Genomic DNA, 18,967 nt, shown 5'->3' with positions numbered 1-18,967 from the left:
TGATGAAAGCTCTTTCTAGACTTTGCTATAGGAAATGGCATTTTAAAAAAGAATTCTGCACAGCTGTGTATTCTACATCAGGTAATGAATTCCTCACATAGTTGAGTATCTGTTTCTACCATCCCTGGGTATGGTGCTGGAGCTCTTTCTCCAGTATTTTGGAATGAATGTGGCTTTTGAACCACTTTACTGTAGCTGGGCTTGGTCAACTCCCTAGTTTTTCCTTAAGAGTAAGAAGAGGAATCTTGGGGGGGGAAGAATACATACCAAGAGAGTACTTTCTGCCTAGAAGAGAAGGAGATGCACCAAGCAGCAGGTAAGTGCAAAATGGTCACTTCAGGACTGCGTCTAGTCAACCCTGACAAATTTAATGGGCCAGTTTCCAGAAAGGCATGCTAGGAAAATATTTTTGTGAGGCCAATTTTGCTGCACGTTGGCAATGTGTTGGAGATGTTCCTCACAGCCGGTGCTCTAGGTGACAATATCGTTGATGTACACAGCAGCATGTGAATTATGGGAACTCAGTATTTGGTTCATGAGCTGCTGAAAGGTGGCTGTGGCCCCATGCAAACCAAAAGGCATCATGGTAAATTGATAAAGGCCAAATGGTGTAGGAAAGGCTATTTTCTCCCAGGAGGCTGGTGTCAAAGGCATCTGCCAATATCCCTTGGTTATATCTAAGGTGGAGACAAACTGCTTGAGTAGCTGGGTGATGCAGAATTTGTCTACCCAAGGCATGGGATATGCATTGAACCAGGAGATGGCATTCACCTTCCTGAAGTCAATGCAGAACCTGACCACTCCATCAAGCTTGGGGACAAGTACTATGGGGCTTCACCACTCACTCCTGGACTCCTCAACCACTCCCAGGGCTAGCATCATCTCTAGTTCCTTCTGCACAACCGCCTACATCTTCTTGGGGAGCGGGCAGTGGTTCTCTCTCACCTTCTGGCTGGGGATGATAGCGATGTGATGGCTTGTCATATTCATTTTCCCTGGCTGGGCCAACAAGACAGTGGGAGAGGCATATACTAGCCGCCGTAGCTTTCCTGCTGTTTGGGATCAAGCTCCTGGCTGATTGTCACTGGCCCTGGCTCAGCAGATTCATCAGCCAGTGACCCCAACTTGGGCTCCAGGGAGTACAGGGTGATCGTCAGGCCCTCCTGTTCCTTCCAGGCCTTGAGGAGGTTCATGTGGTATACCCATTTGTCTCTCTGATGCCCTGGCAGCATGACAGGATATCTCATAGTCAACAGGCCCTCCCTGTCTGGTCACCTCAAAGGGACCCTGCCACTTGGCCAGCAGCATAGACTCTGAAGAGGGGTCCTGTTACAGGTCTCTGGGCTCAAAGGTCCTCATCTTCATTCCCCGGTTGTACTGGTTCTCTTGAACGCATTGGGCCACTAACACGTTCTCCTGCGTCATGGTACCCAGTTCTTGGAGCTGTTCCTGCAACCATAGTATGTACTAGACAGACTCCCTGGCCTGGCTTTCCTGTTCTCCCCCCCCCCCCCCCGCCTCTCTCTCGCGCATATATATGGGGAAAACCCAGTGGAGGCCTATGGAACCTAAATCGCTCCACCAACCCATCGGACCAAGGTTTTGAGGGCATGGATATTTAGCAAATAGTCTAGCTCTGCCATCAACCTGGATGTTACTAACAGACCAGGAAACTAATGTATCTTGCATGGTAGTCCAACTCTGACAAAGATCTGCAGGAGTTCGTTAGTGATAGCAGGGGCAGTGGCAGCCCACGGGGTACAGCCTTCAGGTACTGCATTGCGTAGTCCACTACAACAAGGATATACTTGTGGCCCATGCTGCTCTTCTCCAGGGGCCCCACCAAGTGCAGGCCAATATGCTCGAAGGGGATCCCGACCACGGTTGAGGGCACAAGGGGGACCATCAGTACCCCCTTCGGGATGGCTTTCTGACACTCTGGGCAAGAGGCTCAGTAGTCCTGCACTTCTTGGTGTATCTTTATTGAGGTTGCAGGAACAAACCATCCCGATGTATAGAAAGAATAGTAAATATGGCAGGCGGCCAACTTGGCTTAACAGTGAAATCCTTGCTGATCTTAAACACAAAAATGAAGCTTACAAGAAGTGGAAGATTGGACAAATAACCAGGGAGGAGTATAAAAATATTGCTCAGGCATGCAGGAGTGAAATCAGGAAGGCCAAATAACACTTGGAGTTGCAGCTAGCTAGAGATGTTAAGAGTATCAGGAAGGGTTTCTTCAGGTATGTTAGCAACAAGAAGAAAGCCAAGGAAAGAGTGGGGCCCCTTACTGAATGAGGGAGGCAACCTAGTGACAGAGGATGTGGAAAAAGCTAATGTACTCTGCTTTTTTTTGTCTCTGTCTTCACGAACAAGGTCAGCTCCCAGACTGCTGCATTAGGCAGCACAGCATGGGGAGGAGGTGATCAGCCCTCTGTGGAGAAAGTGGTGGTTCACGACTATGTAGAAAAGCTGGACAAGCACAAGTTCATGGGACCAGATGCGCTGCATCCAAGGGTGCTAAAGGAGTTGGCAGATGTGATTGCAGAGCCATTGGCTATTACCTTTGAAAACTCATGGCAATCAGGGGAGGGCCCGGAAGACTGGAAAAAGGCTAATGTAGTGCCAGTCTTTAAAAAAGGGAAGGAGGAGGATCCGGGAACTACAGGCCAGTCAGCCTCACCTCAGTCCCTGGAAAAATCATGGAGCAGGTCCTCAAGGAATCAATTCTGAAGCACTCGGAGGAAAGTGATCAGGAACCGTCAGCATGGATTCACCAAGTGCAAGTCATGTCTAACCTAATTGCCTTCTATGATCAGATAACTGGCCCTGTGGATGAGGAGAAAGCAGTGGATGTGGTGTGGATGAGGAGAAAGCAGTGGATGTGGCAAAGCTTTTGATACGGTCTCCCACATTTATTCTTGCCAGCAAGTTAAAGAAGTATGGGCTGGATGAATGGACTATAAGGTGGATAGAAAGCTGGCTAGATTGTTGGGCTCAACAGGTAGTGATCAGTGGCTCCATGTCTAGTTGGCAGCTGGTATCCAGCAGAGTGTCCCAAGGGTCAGTCCTGGGGCTGGTTTTGTTCAATATCTTCAAAATGATCTGGAGGATGGCATGGTCTGCACCCTCAGCAAGTTTGCAGATGACACTAAACTGGGAGGAGTGGTAGATACTCTGGAGGGTAGGGATAGGATACAGAGGGACTTAGACAAATTAGAGGATTGGGCCAAAAGAAATCTGAGGTTCAACAAGGATAAGTGCAGAGTCCTGCTCTTAGGACAGAAGAATCCCATGCATTGCTACAAACTAGGGACCGAATGGCTAGGCAGCAGTTCTGCAGAAAAGGACGTAGGGGTTATAGTGGACGAGAAGCTGGATACGAGTCAACAGTGTGCCCTTGTTTCCAAGAAGGCTAATGGCATTTTGGGCTGTATAAGTAGGGGCATTGCCAGCAGATCGAGGGACGTGATCATTCCCCTCTATTTGACATTGAGGCCTCATCTGGAGTACTATTTCTAATCTTTCCATATCCTTCTGGTCATGTGGGGCCCAAAACTGGACAGAGTCCAGTGGAAGGCAACAAAAATGATTAGGGGCCTGGAGCACATGACTTATGAAGAGAGGCTAAGGAACCTGGGATTGTTTAGTCTGCAGAAGAGAAAAATAAGGGGGGATTTGATAGCTGCTTTCAACTACCTGAAGGGGGGGTTCCAAAGAGGATGGATCTAGACTGTTCTCAGTGGTGGCAGGTGACATAACAAGGAGTAATGGTCTCAAGTTATGGTGGGGGAGGTTTAGGTTGGATGTTAGGAAACTCTTTTTCACTAGGAGAGTGGTGAAACACTGGAATGCGTTACCTAAGGAGGTGGTGGAATCTCCTTCCTTAGAGGTTTTCAAGGTCAGGCTTGACAAAGCCCTGGCTGGGGTGATTTAGATGGGGATTGGCCCTGCTTTGAGCAGGGGGTTGGACTAGATGACCTCCTGAGGTCCCTTCCAACCCTGACATTCTATGAAATGAATCCTTGGGCCACCTGCTGCAGTGTTTTCTCCCTCCCCAGGAACCTGGCCCAAGGTACTGAGTGGACAGGACTTCCTTAGTCTGCGGGTCCTGGACCAACCCATGGAGAAAGTCATTGCGGATCTCAAACCGGGGTCCTTGGGGAAGGCACTGAGGTTGATCCTCCTTCTGGGAGGAGCCCACGCATGCTCCCACCCCCAGCTGAGGGTTGGGTCTCCTCTGTGCTCTTCTAGGAAGTCCCAGTGAATGTCCAACCATCCTTGCCCTCCCATCATTGGGGCGTCAGCCAGGGGACGGCCTGCCTCTGGTGTCCCAGAGTTTCCCGATGGCCCTTCTATGGGGTCGTCGGGCCTTGGAAGACCCAATAACCCCCCCTCATGGGGTGTGCCCCCCTTAGCTCCCAAGGGGTGTGTGCTCCACTCCTGAAGGAGACCAGCAAAATCCTGCCTGCTGGGTAGCTTGCCTAGTTGGGGTGGCCCTGAAGCTACAGTCCTTCACACCCAGACAGTCGGGTATGGTTTCACGTCCCCATGAATGCATTGCAGCCGTTTGGGTCCTCTGGCCGGGCCGGTGGTCTTGACCAGGCCGGCACGGATGATTGTTTGGCTGCATCCTGAGTCAACCAGGGCCATTGTTGGCATCCTGTCCACCCAAACAGGAACCAAGATCTTACCCAGCTGCCCCTTCCAGGTGTGGTGACTGGCCACCCAAACCTGCCTGTAATTGCAGTCCATGTAAGGGCACTCTCTCCGGAAGTGCCTTTCCTGTCCACACTCGTAATACTGTCACAATTTCCCCCCTATGGGTGGGGTGGACTGGGCTGTCTCAGCCCCAGGTAGGGGTTGCCTGATGGGGTCTCTTGCACTGGGCACTGTTGTGGGTGCCAGCAGCCTGCCATAGGGTCGGGGACTCCCCCCCACTTTGGCCTTGCAAGGTCTCCGACCCAGCAGTCAGTCTCGCTCTCCTGGGCCCCTGATTTATGGCTCAAAAACTCCGCTCCATGAGCAGCCATATAGTCCTCTGTCAGGGAGACTGCTTCGGTGAGATTTGCTGGGTGATGCATTGCACCCACTCCTCCTCCTCCCTCCTGGCAGGTAGGATCTGGGTAAATTGTTCCAGGGCCATGGCTTCTGTCACTTGGACCCCCATTCACTGTTCCAGTTCCAGCCACCGCCAACAGTACTCCTGGATTCGCTGTGCCACAACTCTGGGTCTGGCCCCAGTGGGGACCAGTCACAGCAGAGTCACTGTCAGTATGTTTCTGGGTTGATGCCCATTTAGTCCAGGATGGCTGTATAAGCTTATATCCCTTAGAATATTCTCCTGAGGGTCAAGGTTCCACTATGCCGTCTGCACCGGGCCAGTTAAGTAAGGGGTTAGGAGTGTGGCCCAGCATTCGGGTGGCTACCGGGTGGCCGGGGCAACCTGCTCAAAAGTCACAAGGAACACCTCCGGGTTGTCACCCAGTCCCAACTTTGTCAGGCATACCAGGACACCCGTCAGGCCACTCCCAGATGCCAACCCTGCCAGGGTAGGGGAAGGGATTTGTAGGGGGTTGCAACAACGCTGCCATCTGTTGGACTAGCCGTTCCCACTGCGCCTGTTGCTGGGTGGCCAACTCCCACATCAGCTGTTGCTACTGCTGCTACACCATCTGAAAGTGTAGCTTGGGGCAAGCTGCTGGAACAGCTGCGCCTGCTATTGCTGCTGGCTCTCTAGATCCATTTCAGAAGCTTTTCAGGCTCCGTCTGTCAGGTTTGGTTCCTTCTAGCAGATCCTGATGGATGTCCACATTCTCTTCCAGTGGTGGTGGGTCTGATACACCCATCCGTCTTTGGGGGGCGGGGTGGGAGCGTTCCAGCCCTGCTGTTGCATATGTAGCCTGCCCCCAGTCTCGGGGTTGTGTGGCCTTAGTCTGATGACCCTTGTGATCAGGGCAGCTCAGCCTGACAGCCAGAGTCAATGATACAGCCCCTGTTGTCAGGGCAGTCTGGCCTACTGGCCAAAGTCAGTACTACAGCCCCTGCTGTGGGGGCAGTGCAGCCTAGTGGCCAGAATCAATAATACAGCTCTTGCCCTCAGGACAGTGCAGCCTAATACAGTAGTCCGAATCAGGGATACGGCCCTTGCTCTTAGGGCAGTGTGGCCCAGTGGCCAGAGTCCATAATACAAGACGTCCTTGTTCTCAGGGAAGTGCAGCTCAATGGCCAGAGTCAGTACTACAGCCCGTGCTGTTGGGGCCCTACTGGACAGAATCAGTAATACTGGTGAGTGGGGCTGCCACCATGGGGTGGGTGGTGGCCAGGATAGGGGGACCCAGGGCCCTATCAGTGGCGGGATTGCCTGCCACCAGCTTGGTGGGGCTTCAACCAAAACACACTGAGCCTTGGTCTAGTTCTGTAACAGTTTCCTGCAAAATTTCCCAGGATTACTTCCTACCCAAGTCTCTGGGATTCTCTGGTCTCTCTCCTCTCCATGATGTCCCGTGTCGGTGTGTCAGGGTCTGTCTCCAACTGGCTGGCCTCCGCGTCTTGGAGTGCAGTTGGTTCTCCCTCAGGAGCTGGCAACACACCTCCTTCCCTGCCAGCGGTCAGCCCAGACTGAGCTGCTCTGCTGGCTTTTATATCCTGTTTCCAGCTGGAGCATGCCCAGCAGAGCTGGGGGGAAGGGGGTGGCTGCCTCAGCTAAGAGAGAAGGGTTAACCCCTATTGTACCAGTGCGGGGCTGATGCACCCCATCACAGAGGCATAAACAGTTAATTGTTTTTATATAACATTATAAATTTATGATCTTGGTCATCCAGTATATTTGAATGGCCAACTAGTCAGTGAGAACACTGTTGCTGTTTACCTCTAAATAACTGCAGTGGTTACTCAGCGAAATCGTGGGTGAATACCACATGCAGTCCTGGTAGAAGCCAGTGGGATTGCACAGGATGTTAATCACTGTAGACTTAAGCCCATTGGCTAAACTTCAACTTAATGAAAGGGCCAAGTCGCAGAATGGAGTAACAAACTTGCCCCCTTCCAATGACCCTTTATTACAAAAAAAGGAGGGGAAGGGAAGAGATCCTGTCCCATTTATTTCGGGATAACAGACCAATGAGCAACCTTTGTATTCTGGACACTTGTTAGCAGAGAAATTCCCAGAGCTATAACCACAGGGCACTATAGCTAGGCTGGCTCTTGATGATAGCCAGTCACATGACTACAAAAGCTAAACACTTAGCCCGTTTGCTGTCCAAGGAGTTTTAGACTATTTGGTCTAGTGCCAGTATTCAGAGAAGTTTAATGGTTTACAAAAAGTCTTCCAGTCCGGCAGCCATAAAAGGAGGACCTCTAAAGCATGGGTGTCCTCTAATTAAACACTCTTCTCTGAATTTCGTTGTGGTGTTTAAAAACCGCCACTTGAGTTGCTTGATATGATTTATATTTCTGCTGCGGTTCCTTCTCCCACCAAAGTCTAAGATTTAAGCTATGTCATTGTACTCCAAAGTGGTCAGGTTCACTTCTGTTTCTGTTCAATTTAACTGCTTGGCACATCTTACTGTTGAAAACAACCAGTGTTATAATGTTTGCAAACATCGCAATAAGAATGCTTAACTTGAAACACTGTGCTGCTATTCATTTTACATGCAGAGCAACACCTTCTAATATTGGCTTTTTATAAAATGTATGTTCTTTGAAAAAAAAAATTTAAAAATACTCACAAGGTTTATGGCCTACCCTATCTTATCTCAGATAAGAATGCTAATTGATGGCCCAGAGAGAGAGATTTCTAAACCTCGGGTAAGGAAGTGAAATGACTAGTAAGGATGTATGCCTTTAGGAAACTACTTTTTTTTTCTTTGTTTTAATCTAAAGTATCAGAAAATCTTGAGTTCTAAACAGCATGAGTGGTTTTGCCTTTGTGGATCTACATAGTAGAACTTAAGTCAGCTGAGACAGTAAATGTGTGTGATATATAGATAAGAGCCCTTAAACCTTTCTTTGTATGTGAGAAGGAGGAAGAGTATCATTTTTGAATTCTTCAGATAGGAACTAATGTCCTAGAACCAGTTTAATGAGTGAAGAGAATGTGTCCTAGCCAAAAAAAAAAGATGTTCGTGAGGTCATTAAAAGCCTTACTCCTGTGGTTTTTTGCAAATATTGACAGAACACACTGGCACCCTAGTGTATTATTCATAGACAATGGGGAGGGTGGGGGGTCTGCATAGTCCTTCCTCTTTGTTGGTTTTTCCCATCTCCACTCCTTTTCCCCCTCCCACTCTGGAATATGGCTTCAGATTTGGGCAGTGCTCCTGAGATCAGGTTTTGGGGTTGTAAACCAGATAACTCCAATAATTCCTCCCACTTAGTTTGAAATTTCCAAGGTGTGTGTTTATTTTGTCACTCTGCTGTAGAATGCTTTCCTCACTGTCACCTGTGTTTATAGTGTAAAGGGGTAAAATGGTTATCTTGGTCCCTGATGAGCTGCAATCTGTATATGAAGCTGGCACATGCATATTAGTCATAACTGAGGTATGCTCTAATGCTAAAGTGCAGAGTGGCCCTTCACTGCCACTGAGAGGGCAACAGATACAGCTGTGTTAAGGAACCATACACTGCAAAAGAGGCAGTGACTCTAGAACTTTCAGTTCTTGGCTGTTCCTTGACCCTTTGCTGCTTCTAATGCTGGATCATTCGTGTGCTTCAAAGGGTTTTGGGATTGGGGCCTAAACTAAAAACATGCAGTTACTAGATTCACAACCTACATCAATATGTTGAGAGAATAATGTATCCATATGTTAAAATGGGGAGGAATGGGAACCTGGAGAATCCCCAAGATAACTGCTTTCATGGTAAAAATAACACTATATAGTACTAGACAGGAAGATGTTAAGGAAGGATGGAAATAAATGGATGCAAATCTTACAACTATCCTTGCTAGAGTTTTCCCTAGTTATTCCATTCAGTCTGCACTGGATAACTTCTTATCCTATTTGGCATAGAGATTAGAAGGAGCAGAGCATCTCTTTTTAGTACAAGTCTGTCACTATTTCCACTGGTGAATTAAATATTCTGCCTTTTACATAGGCACAGGCTGTGTCTAAACAGCTGCATCTTTTCTCCTTGTCTAAAAGAAGCCATTTAGAAGTCTTTAAAGCTCCGTCACTTGCATGCTTTTTTCTCCTTGATACTTTGTACAAGGGAATACCTGATTTTTATTCTCCCACTTCCCCAAGTGCTGTCTTAAATCTGAATAGTAGTGCAGTAGTTTCTCCACTACTCTGATCCCAAAAACTTTCTTTAAATTTCCCTGCACTTGGAGGTTTGTGCCACTGTAGCTCATTTCTAAAGTAGTGAGTTGGACCTCTGTCTTAATCTCTGGCTGTATGGCTAATGCATCACTTAGACTGTAAATTCCTTTGCCCAGATTCTGATATTAGTTGTCATTGTAAAACCGGAATAACTCCACTGAAGTCACTAATCAGAATCTGGTTTTCTCCCTTGGTATTCTACTGTTAATTGAATTATCTTGTTAGCACTAAACCCCCCCCCACACACACACACGTGGTAAGGCAACTCCCATCACGTATATATATACGTGCCACTGTATTTTCCACTCCATGCATCTGATGAAGTGGGTTTTAGCCCACAAAAGTTTATGCCCAAATAAATGTTTAGTCTCTAAGGTGCCACAAGGACTCCTCATTGTAATAACAGCCCTGTAACTCTCCTCCCTCCCCTCATCAAGCACACTTGTTTGTACACAACAAACAGTTTCCTGTGTCAAACCTAATCTTGTCTGTTATCACAAGCTATTGTCTTTCTGGAGGTGCTATGCTGCTGTGTGTTGGCACCAGGGGGGTACTACCCCTGAATGAATCTTTAATGGCTCCCAGTGGAGCAGATTACTGTCATACCAGTGAAAAAGGTCCACAGTAATTACACTTGCATACACTGCAGTTTATTTGAGAAGGAATTAAACAAATGGTAAAGGGTTACATTAAGCACATAACTCCTATGTTAGACATTAAAGAGCTATACGTTTCTCTTTGTGAGCCTCTCTTACACAAACAGGCTCTGTGCTAGCCTCACACTGTTCCTGCTTGGCGAACAGAGAAGGTGGTTACCAATTCTGTGAACGACTGGACTTGTCTTTCCAGGTCTGGTCTCCTCGGCCCTCTGTCTCGGATTCCCTTGAGGCAAGGCCTTGGCTGCCTGGAGAGCCCTCTAGCTCACAGTCCTACTCGAGCCCATGGAGCAGAGTTTTGGCTACTCTGTTTAGCAGTATCGCTTATTTAAGCGTTAATTAAGGAATCCCCCACAGTAATTTAATTTGCTTGATTTTTTTTTTTTTACTCTTTTTTTCTTTTTTCCTCAAAGGAGTCGCATGTCTTAAAAGCATGCCCAGTGAGCATGTGGATACTAATTTTTACCGAATTAATACTTTAGGAGAAGACTGCAGAGTGGTGCCAACTGAACATTATCCCACATTCACTCCCTTATCAATCTTTCTCTTCAACCCTCTGCGTGGTGTCCTTGCTGGGTCACTATAACCAGGTCAGCCTGTGCTCCATGCTGGGATTTTATGCATGTGATATTTACTTTTGCATGGGCCCATATTTGCCAGCCAATAGGTTCAGTATCGATCACACATGCAGGCTTTGCCAGTCCTTTATCAAATCTGCTTCTGCTTAAATGGGCCCTGCTCCCAGAATCCTCTGCAGTTTTTCAGCCATGTTTAAGTCAGGTCAAGTTGTGCTCACAGCATTCATTCAGTATGGCCACACCAATTCAGCACCATCCCAACTCTCTGGACTCAAGGTAAGAATAGTGGTGCCATATTAACACTTGTGGCTAGCAAACCTTTCTATGTGGGCTCTGGATAATGTTATGTGACCTACAGCTCATGGAGGAAGTTTCAGTGTTTAAACACTCTTGTACTTGCCACAGTTCAAGTGGGGGAGGGGAAAAGTAAGACCCTGTCCTCTGCATTTAGAGACTTAGAATTCTGAGGAGCACAAATCCATGTTTAGTGTTGTGTATTTTATCTACCTAACCAAGAGACCCTTAACTGCTGCAAAGGGCCTCTTAACTTGAGTCTGTATTTAGTAGTAAGTCATGTCCACAGTATCTTGTCTTTATACTTAGATTGTAAGCTCTTTGGGGCAGGGACTGTCTTTGTTCCATGTTTGTACAGTGCCTTGCACAACGGGGTCCTGGTCCAGGAGTAGGGATCCTAGGTGCTATGGTAATACAAATAAATTTTGGACAGGGGTTCAGGTACATAACACCGCTAACTCAGTTCAACAGTTATCACCTGCAAGCCCTGTGAGCCAAGGCCCTGATGAGATACGGTGGGCCCAATTCAGTTGAACAAGTCAACTGCAACAACTTTCAGATTGCAGTGCCAGTTTGTCCAACTCCAACTGTAATGGGTAGCCTGGAGGGCCTAGTGGCTGCAAGGTCTCAGCCTTTAAGACAGGGGGTGGGGAAGTAGAGGGACTCAGGCCCTCCCTCTCCAGTGAGTCCCATCCCATGGTCCTGTGTTAACTCCTGAACAGGGGCAGCCCTCCCAAGCAGGAAGTCAGAAAATAGCCCAGGGCAGAGAATTCAACCAGCATCTGTTTGGTTTGGGGTGTGGCTGCTCTAGTGTACTTAGTTCGGCGGTCTTCTTCCTGTAGGGCCCTCTGGGTCTCGAGCAGTGCCTCATCACAGTCCCAGGCTCATTTGGGTGGGCAGCTGCCAGTTGGTGAGGCCGAGCACCACAATGTCCCTGGGCTTTGCCCACTCAGTTCCCTCCAGAGCTGGAGGCTCCTAGGTCTCCTTCAGAGTCTCCTGCAGTGGGGAAGACCGTGCTTCCTCTCAGGTGGCTGCCTTGGTGGGCAGGTTAGTGCTCTTCCCTTTGAATAGAGAGAGAGCTAGTTCCTGCCCCTTTGCCAGTCAGCCCTGCACTGAGCCAGGCATTCTCCTTTTCTCCCCCCTCCAGGCCTGGCATTAGCTGCAGGCATAATGGGGCAGGGCTAGCTGGGCCCAGAGGCTCTCGTTAACCCTTGTTGTGTTGGCTGGCAGTTGTTCTACTTCATCACACCAACCTTCAGAACTTCAGCTGAAACAATTGCAGCCAGTCTTTCAACTCTGATTCTGTCACTTGTGGGGCTTCCAGTCAGCCAAAGGGAAATGTGCAGGGCAGAGGGCTGGATAGCCTCTGGGCTCCAGGCTATTTCTTCAGACGGGTGTCTTATTGAAGGTCAGGTGTCTTTTGGGAAGACCTAGGATCAGGGTGACCCTCACTGGGGGATGAAGATGGAGGAGGGAGAGTTGACCTATAGAACAGGGATGGGCAAACTTTTTGGCCTGAGGACCACATCAGGGTGCGAAACTGTGTATGGAAGACGAGGTAGGGAAGGCAGTGCCTTCCCAAACAGCTTGGCCCCTGCCCTCTATCTGCTCCCTCCCACTTCCTGCCCCCTGACTGCCCCCCTCAGAACCGCCAACCCTTCCCCCCCACCTTGTCCCCTGACCACCCCCTCCCAGGACCCATCCCTGACAGGCCCCCACAGGACTCCCACACCCTATCCAACCCCTCCCTGTCCCTGGACTGCCCCGACCCATATCCACACCCCTGACGGGCCCCCTCCAGAATCTCCACCCTATCCAACTGTCCCCTGACCGTCCCCCAGGACCCACTGCCCCTTATCCAACCCCCTGCCACCCCCTTAACATACCACTGAGAGCAGCAGGAGCTTGCAGCCCAGCCACTGCTCACACAGCAGCATAGCTGCGGGAGAGGGGGAACAGCGGGGAGGGGCTGGGGGCTAGTCTCAAGGGCCAGGCAGGACAGTCCCACGGGCCGGATGTGGGCTGTAGTTTGCCCACCTCTGCTATAGAAGGTAAATTTCTTAAACCAATCTACAGAAACTCTCAAAGGGGGCTAGATTTATCCCCACTTAACAAAACAAGCTGTGCCCCAGGAGGATTCCCACAGGGTTTCCTCCTACAGGGAGGTCTGCCATTTGGTGCGGAGCTTTAGTTACTGCCAGTGGAGGCTGCAGCTTGGAAGTGCTGAGCCAGCAGATCCTTTTTTGCCATCTGGAATATGCTGCTTTCCTGGCCAACACAGCTCAGTTTGAACCTGCCCTAGTAGAGAGGATGTCCCAGCAGCTGGCTGCATCCTGGATTGTGCTGGCAGAAACTGTGACCTAGTGTTTTTAATATACAATTTTCTGAAAATCACTTCGGTGTACCCAAGTAAAAAAAAAAAAAATGTATTCCTGCAATGCCGGACAGAACCTCTGATGGAACCTACATCATAGTAGCATACTTGTTACCACAAAAGCAGATATAGAGGGCCACCTCATGCCTTCAGTTATGCTAGTATGACCCCAGTGAAGTCTGTTACTGAGAGCAGAAGGCAGCTCTGAATCAAAATATGTATTTCATTACAGTTTTTAGCATGTTTCCTAACACTCTAAGACTGATATCCATGGCATAAAACAGGCTTCCATGCCCTACTTAAGACCCAAAGGATTGCTCATGTCCTACAAGAATTATCCTTTGACCAGAAAACCAGTACCAATCCTTCTTGTATACACTAATGAAAGGAGCTTACTCAGAGCATAGTGGCTCAGTAGGGTAGAAGCTGTCAGGAAAGCCCAGTGAAAGGATTAGCTCGCCTCCAATAAATTACTTGGAGCCCTTGATCATGTTTTGTTTAAGAGTCATGGCAAAGGAAATGGCAGGGATAATAAACACAAATTCAGCTTTTAGAGTAACAGCCGTGTTAGTCTGTATTCGCAAAAAGAAAAGGAGTACTTGTGGCACCTTAGAGACTAACCAATTTATTTGAGCATGAGCTTTCGTGAGCTACAGCTCACTTCATCGGATGCATACCGTGGAAACTGCAGCAGACTTTATATACACACAGAGAATATGAAACAATACCTCCTCCCACCCCACTGTCCTGCTACATACCCTTTGGAAACAATGTGGAATGTGTGAAACTAAGCAGTTCTTGTAATATTTTACATACTGCTCCCTCCCCCCCTTTTCCAGTCTCAGAGGGTAAAGGTTAGAGTGGGCCTGGAGAACGAACTCTTCTTAGAGGTAGATCCTTCAGGTCAAGTCACATTCCTATGCACTGCACAGTCTTTGCTGTTTTCTTAGATTGATGCTGTCCATGCTGCAGCAATTATGGTACACAGAACGTGATCTTGTGACTAAAGCAGCTGACTGGGAACAAAGGCTCCTGGGTTCTGTTCCCAATATCGCTGCTGACTTACTGTGTAATATTGAGCAAATCACTTTTGCCTCTTTTGCTTCTGTTTCCCCACCTGTAAAACAGAAGAATAACTACCTCACAGGGGCTCAGTGAGGCCTGATAAATGTTCTTGCAATGCTCTGACACCCTCTGCTGAAAGGTGCTATATAGTTATTTTTTCAATTCATTTTACAGGCCTGAGAATTAATGCCTTTCACTGCATTGTTTCTCACTAATACTGACGTTTTCCTGTTCCGCAGTTATCAACTAGGGCAAGTTGAAGGCTGTAGCCATGCAGAAGACTGACTTTTTACCATGCTGACCTTTGTTTCCCCAGGCATGGGAACCCTGATGTTGAGAGAGCAGGCTTGTATTGTAAAAGTGGTCCTAAAGCTTGTCTGGCGATTTGAATAAGAAATTGTCACTGTTGCGGAGGAGGAGAAATTCCCAGCATAATTGTGGATACTTCAATGACACACGTTAACAATAAACTTGTGATACCAAAACTCTTCAGCCTCTGGCTTGTAGCTTTAATCTTCTGGTTAGTAGGTGTCTGGCAAAGAAAAATTTAAACACTAGTGTACTGTACAATAGGTGTTGTATTTCAGCAGCTTGCTTCTTGTGCACACTTTTTCCATTTAGAAGTGACCTTAATATTACCAAAAGAACCTAAACAAACAACTCAGTTTGCAGATGAAATGGGTCTCCTTTGTTCTTTTTAGTATCTGACTTGTTGGTTATCACCCAACAGATTTCTGTCTTTTCACCTGAACTACCTGCCAAATTCTAGCTCTACACATCTTGGGGATTAGAATAACCTATAAACAGGAAGATAAGTGAGATTGCTAGGGAAATCTCACCTGATACACTGAGTGAATAATTCATACAAGGATTTTTAGTCTGAAATGGCTGACATCTGATTGCAGTACCGTCTAAAAACTGTTTTCTCTGTCCTTCAGACAGGTGTCTTATAGCTTCCTTCTCTTATTCTGAAATTGCTGAAGATCACATTCACCCCAGATAAAGCATATGAACCAGGCATTCAGAACTCACTGGGCCCTTCAGTAGAATGTCCAGCCCAGACGCTCGTTACTTTTCTCAAACTTGCTAAGGAAGAGTCTTGCTCAAAATGGAAGGAGTCCAGCCTTAGCATAGCAAAGGCTCTTGAGTGCGGTCAAAGGCAGAAATGAAGAATTCCTTAATTTTGATCAAAAAGGTTTGTTTGAATGTTTATAGCCCCAACATACCAAAAAGCATATGGGGGGGCGGGGAGACTTTATTTAAAATGGAAGCAGGCTAAGGGAGGGAAGAACTTTAGCTCTACTTTAAGGACAGCTTGATATAGTGGGGGGGACGGACAGTAATGTCACATGTAACTAAATCCATTTTTTAAAAAAATTGATCGTGGAATTAATCTTAAAACTACTTGTAAAAACAAATTTACAGTCTGTCTTCTAGTCAACTGTTGAACAGAGTTCTTGGCCCTTAGGATACTAAATTGCATGATGTGATCCTTCCTAATCAATGAGTCTGACCCTGTTTTACTCACCTTGTACTGATCAAAGGATTTGAGACTTTAACTGTTCCAAATACAGGAACTATGTATAACTGAAAAATGGAGAATTTGGGGTATGTCTCAGTGACTTAATGCAGTTGTACTAGAATTGTGACAGCTGACACAACCTCAGTTGTCTCACTGCAACAATTAACACCATCCCAGATTAGCATAGCTGCAGGTGAATGAAGTTCTGTTTTTCAGTTTGAGGCTTAATAATCTGTTTAGGCTATGAGCCAGTATGTTCCCAGTGCCAGGTAGGTGATGGGTCATGTCTTAGCAAGGCTCTGATAAGGAAAAATAGTTCAAGCATGGCATACCAAAGGTCTGACACGCAAAGGGCTGTGCCTATTTGACTGAAACTTACTTTGTATAAAATGTTGAAAAGTTTTAGTATTGCAAAGTTTAACACATGTGGTGTACTTACCTACATGCCTCCAGCTTCCATCCAGACCACCTCACACGATCCATTGTCCACAGCCAAGCTCTAAAATACAACCTCATTTGCTCCAGTCCCTCAGACACAAACACCTACAGGATCTCTATCAAGCGTTCTTAAAACTACAATGCCCACCTGCTAAAGTGAAGGAGCAGATTGACAGAGCCAGAAGAGTACCCAGAAGTCACTTACTACAGGACAGGCCCAACAAAGAGTAACAGAATGCCACTAGCTGTCACCTTCAACCCCCAACTATAAAACCTCTCCAGTGCATCATCAAGGATCTGCAACCTATCCTGAAGGATGATCCCTCACTCTCACAGACCTTGAGACAGGCCAGTCCTTTCTTATGAACAGCCCCCGCCCCCCCCCCCAACATGAAGTAAATACTCACCAGCAATTACACACCATACAACAAAAACATTAACGCAGGAATCTATCCCTGCAACAAACCTTGTTGCCAACTCTGTCCACATCTATTCAAGGGACACCATCATAGGACCTAACCACATCAGCCGCACCATCAGGGGCTCATTTGCCTGCACATCTACCAATGTGATTATATGCCATCATGTGCCAGCAATGCCCCTCTGCCATGTCTGATTTGGTCAATGTACAGTCTCTACGCAAAAGAATAAATGGACACAAATCAGACGTCAAGAATTTATAACATTCAAAAACCAGTCGGAGAACACTTCAACCTCCCTGGTTGCTCAATAACAGACTTAAAAGTGGCAATTTTTCAACAGAAAAACTTCAGAAACACTCCAATGAGAAACTGCAGAACTGGAATTAATTTGCAAACTGGATACCATCAAATTAGACCTGAATAAAGACTGGGAGTGGATGGGTCATTACACAAACTATAAAAACTAATTTCCCCATGCTAATTTTTCCCCCTACTGTTACTCACACCTTGTCAACTGTTTGAAATGGACTACCCTGATTACCACTACAAAAGTGATTTTTTTTTCTCCTGCTGATAATAGCCCACTTTAATTAAATTGTCTTGTTAGAATTAGTAGGCAACCCCTGTCTTTTCATGTACTGTGAGTGTGTGTGGATAGATATAGATCTTCATCCAATGCATGGAGTGGAAAATATAGTAGGAAGTGGGTTTTAGCCCACAAAAGCTTATGCCCAAATAAGTGTAACTCTCCAAGGTGCCACAAGTACTCGTTTTTGTTGATACAGACTAACACGGCTACCACTCTGAAACCTGCTGTACTTTTTGTTCTAGACAAGTGTTATTACTAGTCAAACTATTCCAAATTGTGACCATTCTAGTGTTACTGCTTGTGATTAACTAACTGTAAAAAAGCTTAATAATCACTGCATATCAGTATAGACATGTCATGCTACACTTCATCTGCTGATCTCCAGCTGGGAGGCAGGGGGCTCCTGTGGGGGAAATTAAAGAACCCACATGCCAGTGAGTCTAATCATATTTTTGAAAAACTCTGGAGTTCTGTAACAGATGTTGAAAGAAAATAGGTTAGAAATTAAGTGAATGTGATGTAATAGTGTGATCTGGCTCGGGTATCACCAATTGATGCTCTTGCTCGGACCTGAGCAAGAGCAAGCTCTCCCCTTAATGCCAGAATGACCCTTTGTAACCTACTTTATCATGCTCTTGGATACACAGTTGATGGGGATATGCCTGGTGTTATGTTTTTATAGTTCTGATGGTAACTGGGCTGTAGAAGTGGAATTCATCATGTAATAAGTACCTTTCCATTAGCCTCTTGATAAATCCAACCTGTTAAGGTTTGGTCTCAGCTGTGTAAATACTGTTCAGAAAGTGCCATCTGGTGGCTGGAGCCCTTACTGAAATGTTCTTCCCAGATCTGGAACCTGGCCAGGAAAGCTATGTTAGTACCTTACTATTGTAAAAAATAAATAAATAAAACTTGCTCTGAGTTTCCCCAGGCTGGTGTCATTGCATGCATAAGTTTTACAACATAGGCTACCTCCCACCTTGGGCATGATGTATAAAACTAGTCTGCCTCAAAGCTTTTCATAAACTATATCCAGTTTGACCACATGGAGGCTAGATGACTTTTATGGATTTTAAAACTAGTATTTAAGGCATTTAAAAATATTTAGTGCACTCTTGCATAGGGGTAGTGTTCAATCTGCAATTAAAAGCTTCTAATGCCTTTTTATTTCTCTTAAGGCTTGCCATGGATGTACATCAGGATCCAAATGTGACTGTAGTGGAGTAAAAGGCGAAAAGGTAAACCCTCTGCTTAAATTTTTCATCAGTTGAAAATAGCTTCTGAAACAGTTGAATTGTTCAGGATTTAATGAAGTTGGGTAAAACACTTAAGTAAAACTTTTTTCTATTTTCTTTTCTTTTTTTTTTTTAAACTTAATGTACTGTACAGTGGTGAGTGTGCTGTACTTCTGGGCATTTTTTGGTGGTAATTGGTTCGTTCACACAATACAACACTTGCCCATGTGCTTTTTGTTATAACAATAGTAAATCTCAGGGAGTGGGTGAGGCCTAATGGACCCATATGGTAGCAGCAAGTTAAGTGGGCTCCTAACATCACTTTAGCGGGAAGGGTGGGAGGGAAGAAAGCGATAAATATACTTGTCTTGGTATATTAGACTGAGAACATTAGGGAGGCAGATTTGACACAATGGAAAGTCATGTTCACTACTGTTACCCAAGTTCCCCTCTGCTGTCTTGATATGCAACTAA

At 46.5% G+C, this 18,967-nt stretch overlaps 1 protein-coding gene across 1 annotated transcript in view; it reads left to right on the top strand.

Annotated features, from left to right (window-relative positions):
• COL4A5 (collagen type IV alpha 5 chain) overlaps positions 1-18,967 on the top strand; it is a 139,605-nt gene that overhangs the window by 24,980 nt on the left and 95,658 nt on the right. Inside the window, exon 2 of the mRNA XM_084638759.1 lies at positions 18,437-18,496. Within this exon, the coding sequence (XP_084494885.1) occupies positions 18,437-18,496 (60 nt within the window). The remainder of the gene's footprint in view (positions 1-18,436; positions 18,497-18,967) is intronic.

This window comes from Lepidochelys olivacea, assembly GCF_965140295.1.
Source record: "Lepidochelys olivacea isolate rLepOli2 genome assembly, chromosome: 9".
NCBI lineage: Eukaryota > Metazoa > Chordata > Testudines > Cheloniidae > Lepidochelys > Lepidochelys olivacea.
This window is presented reverse-complemented; position numbering and strand designations above follow the sequence as displayed.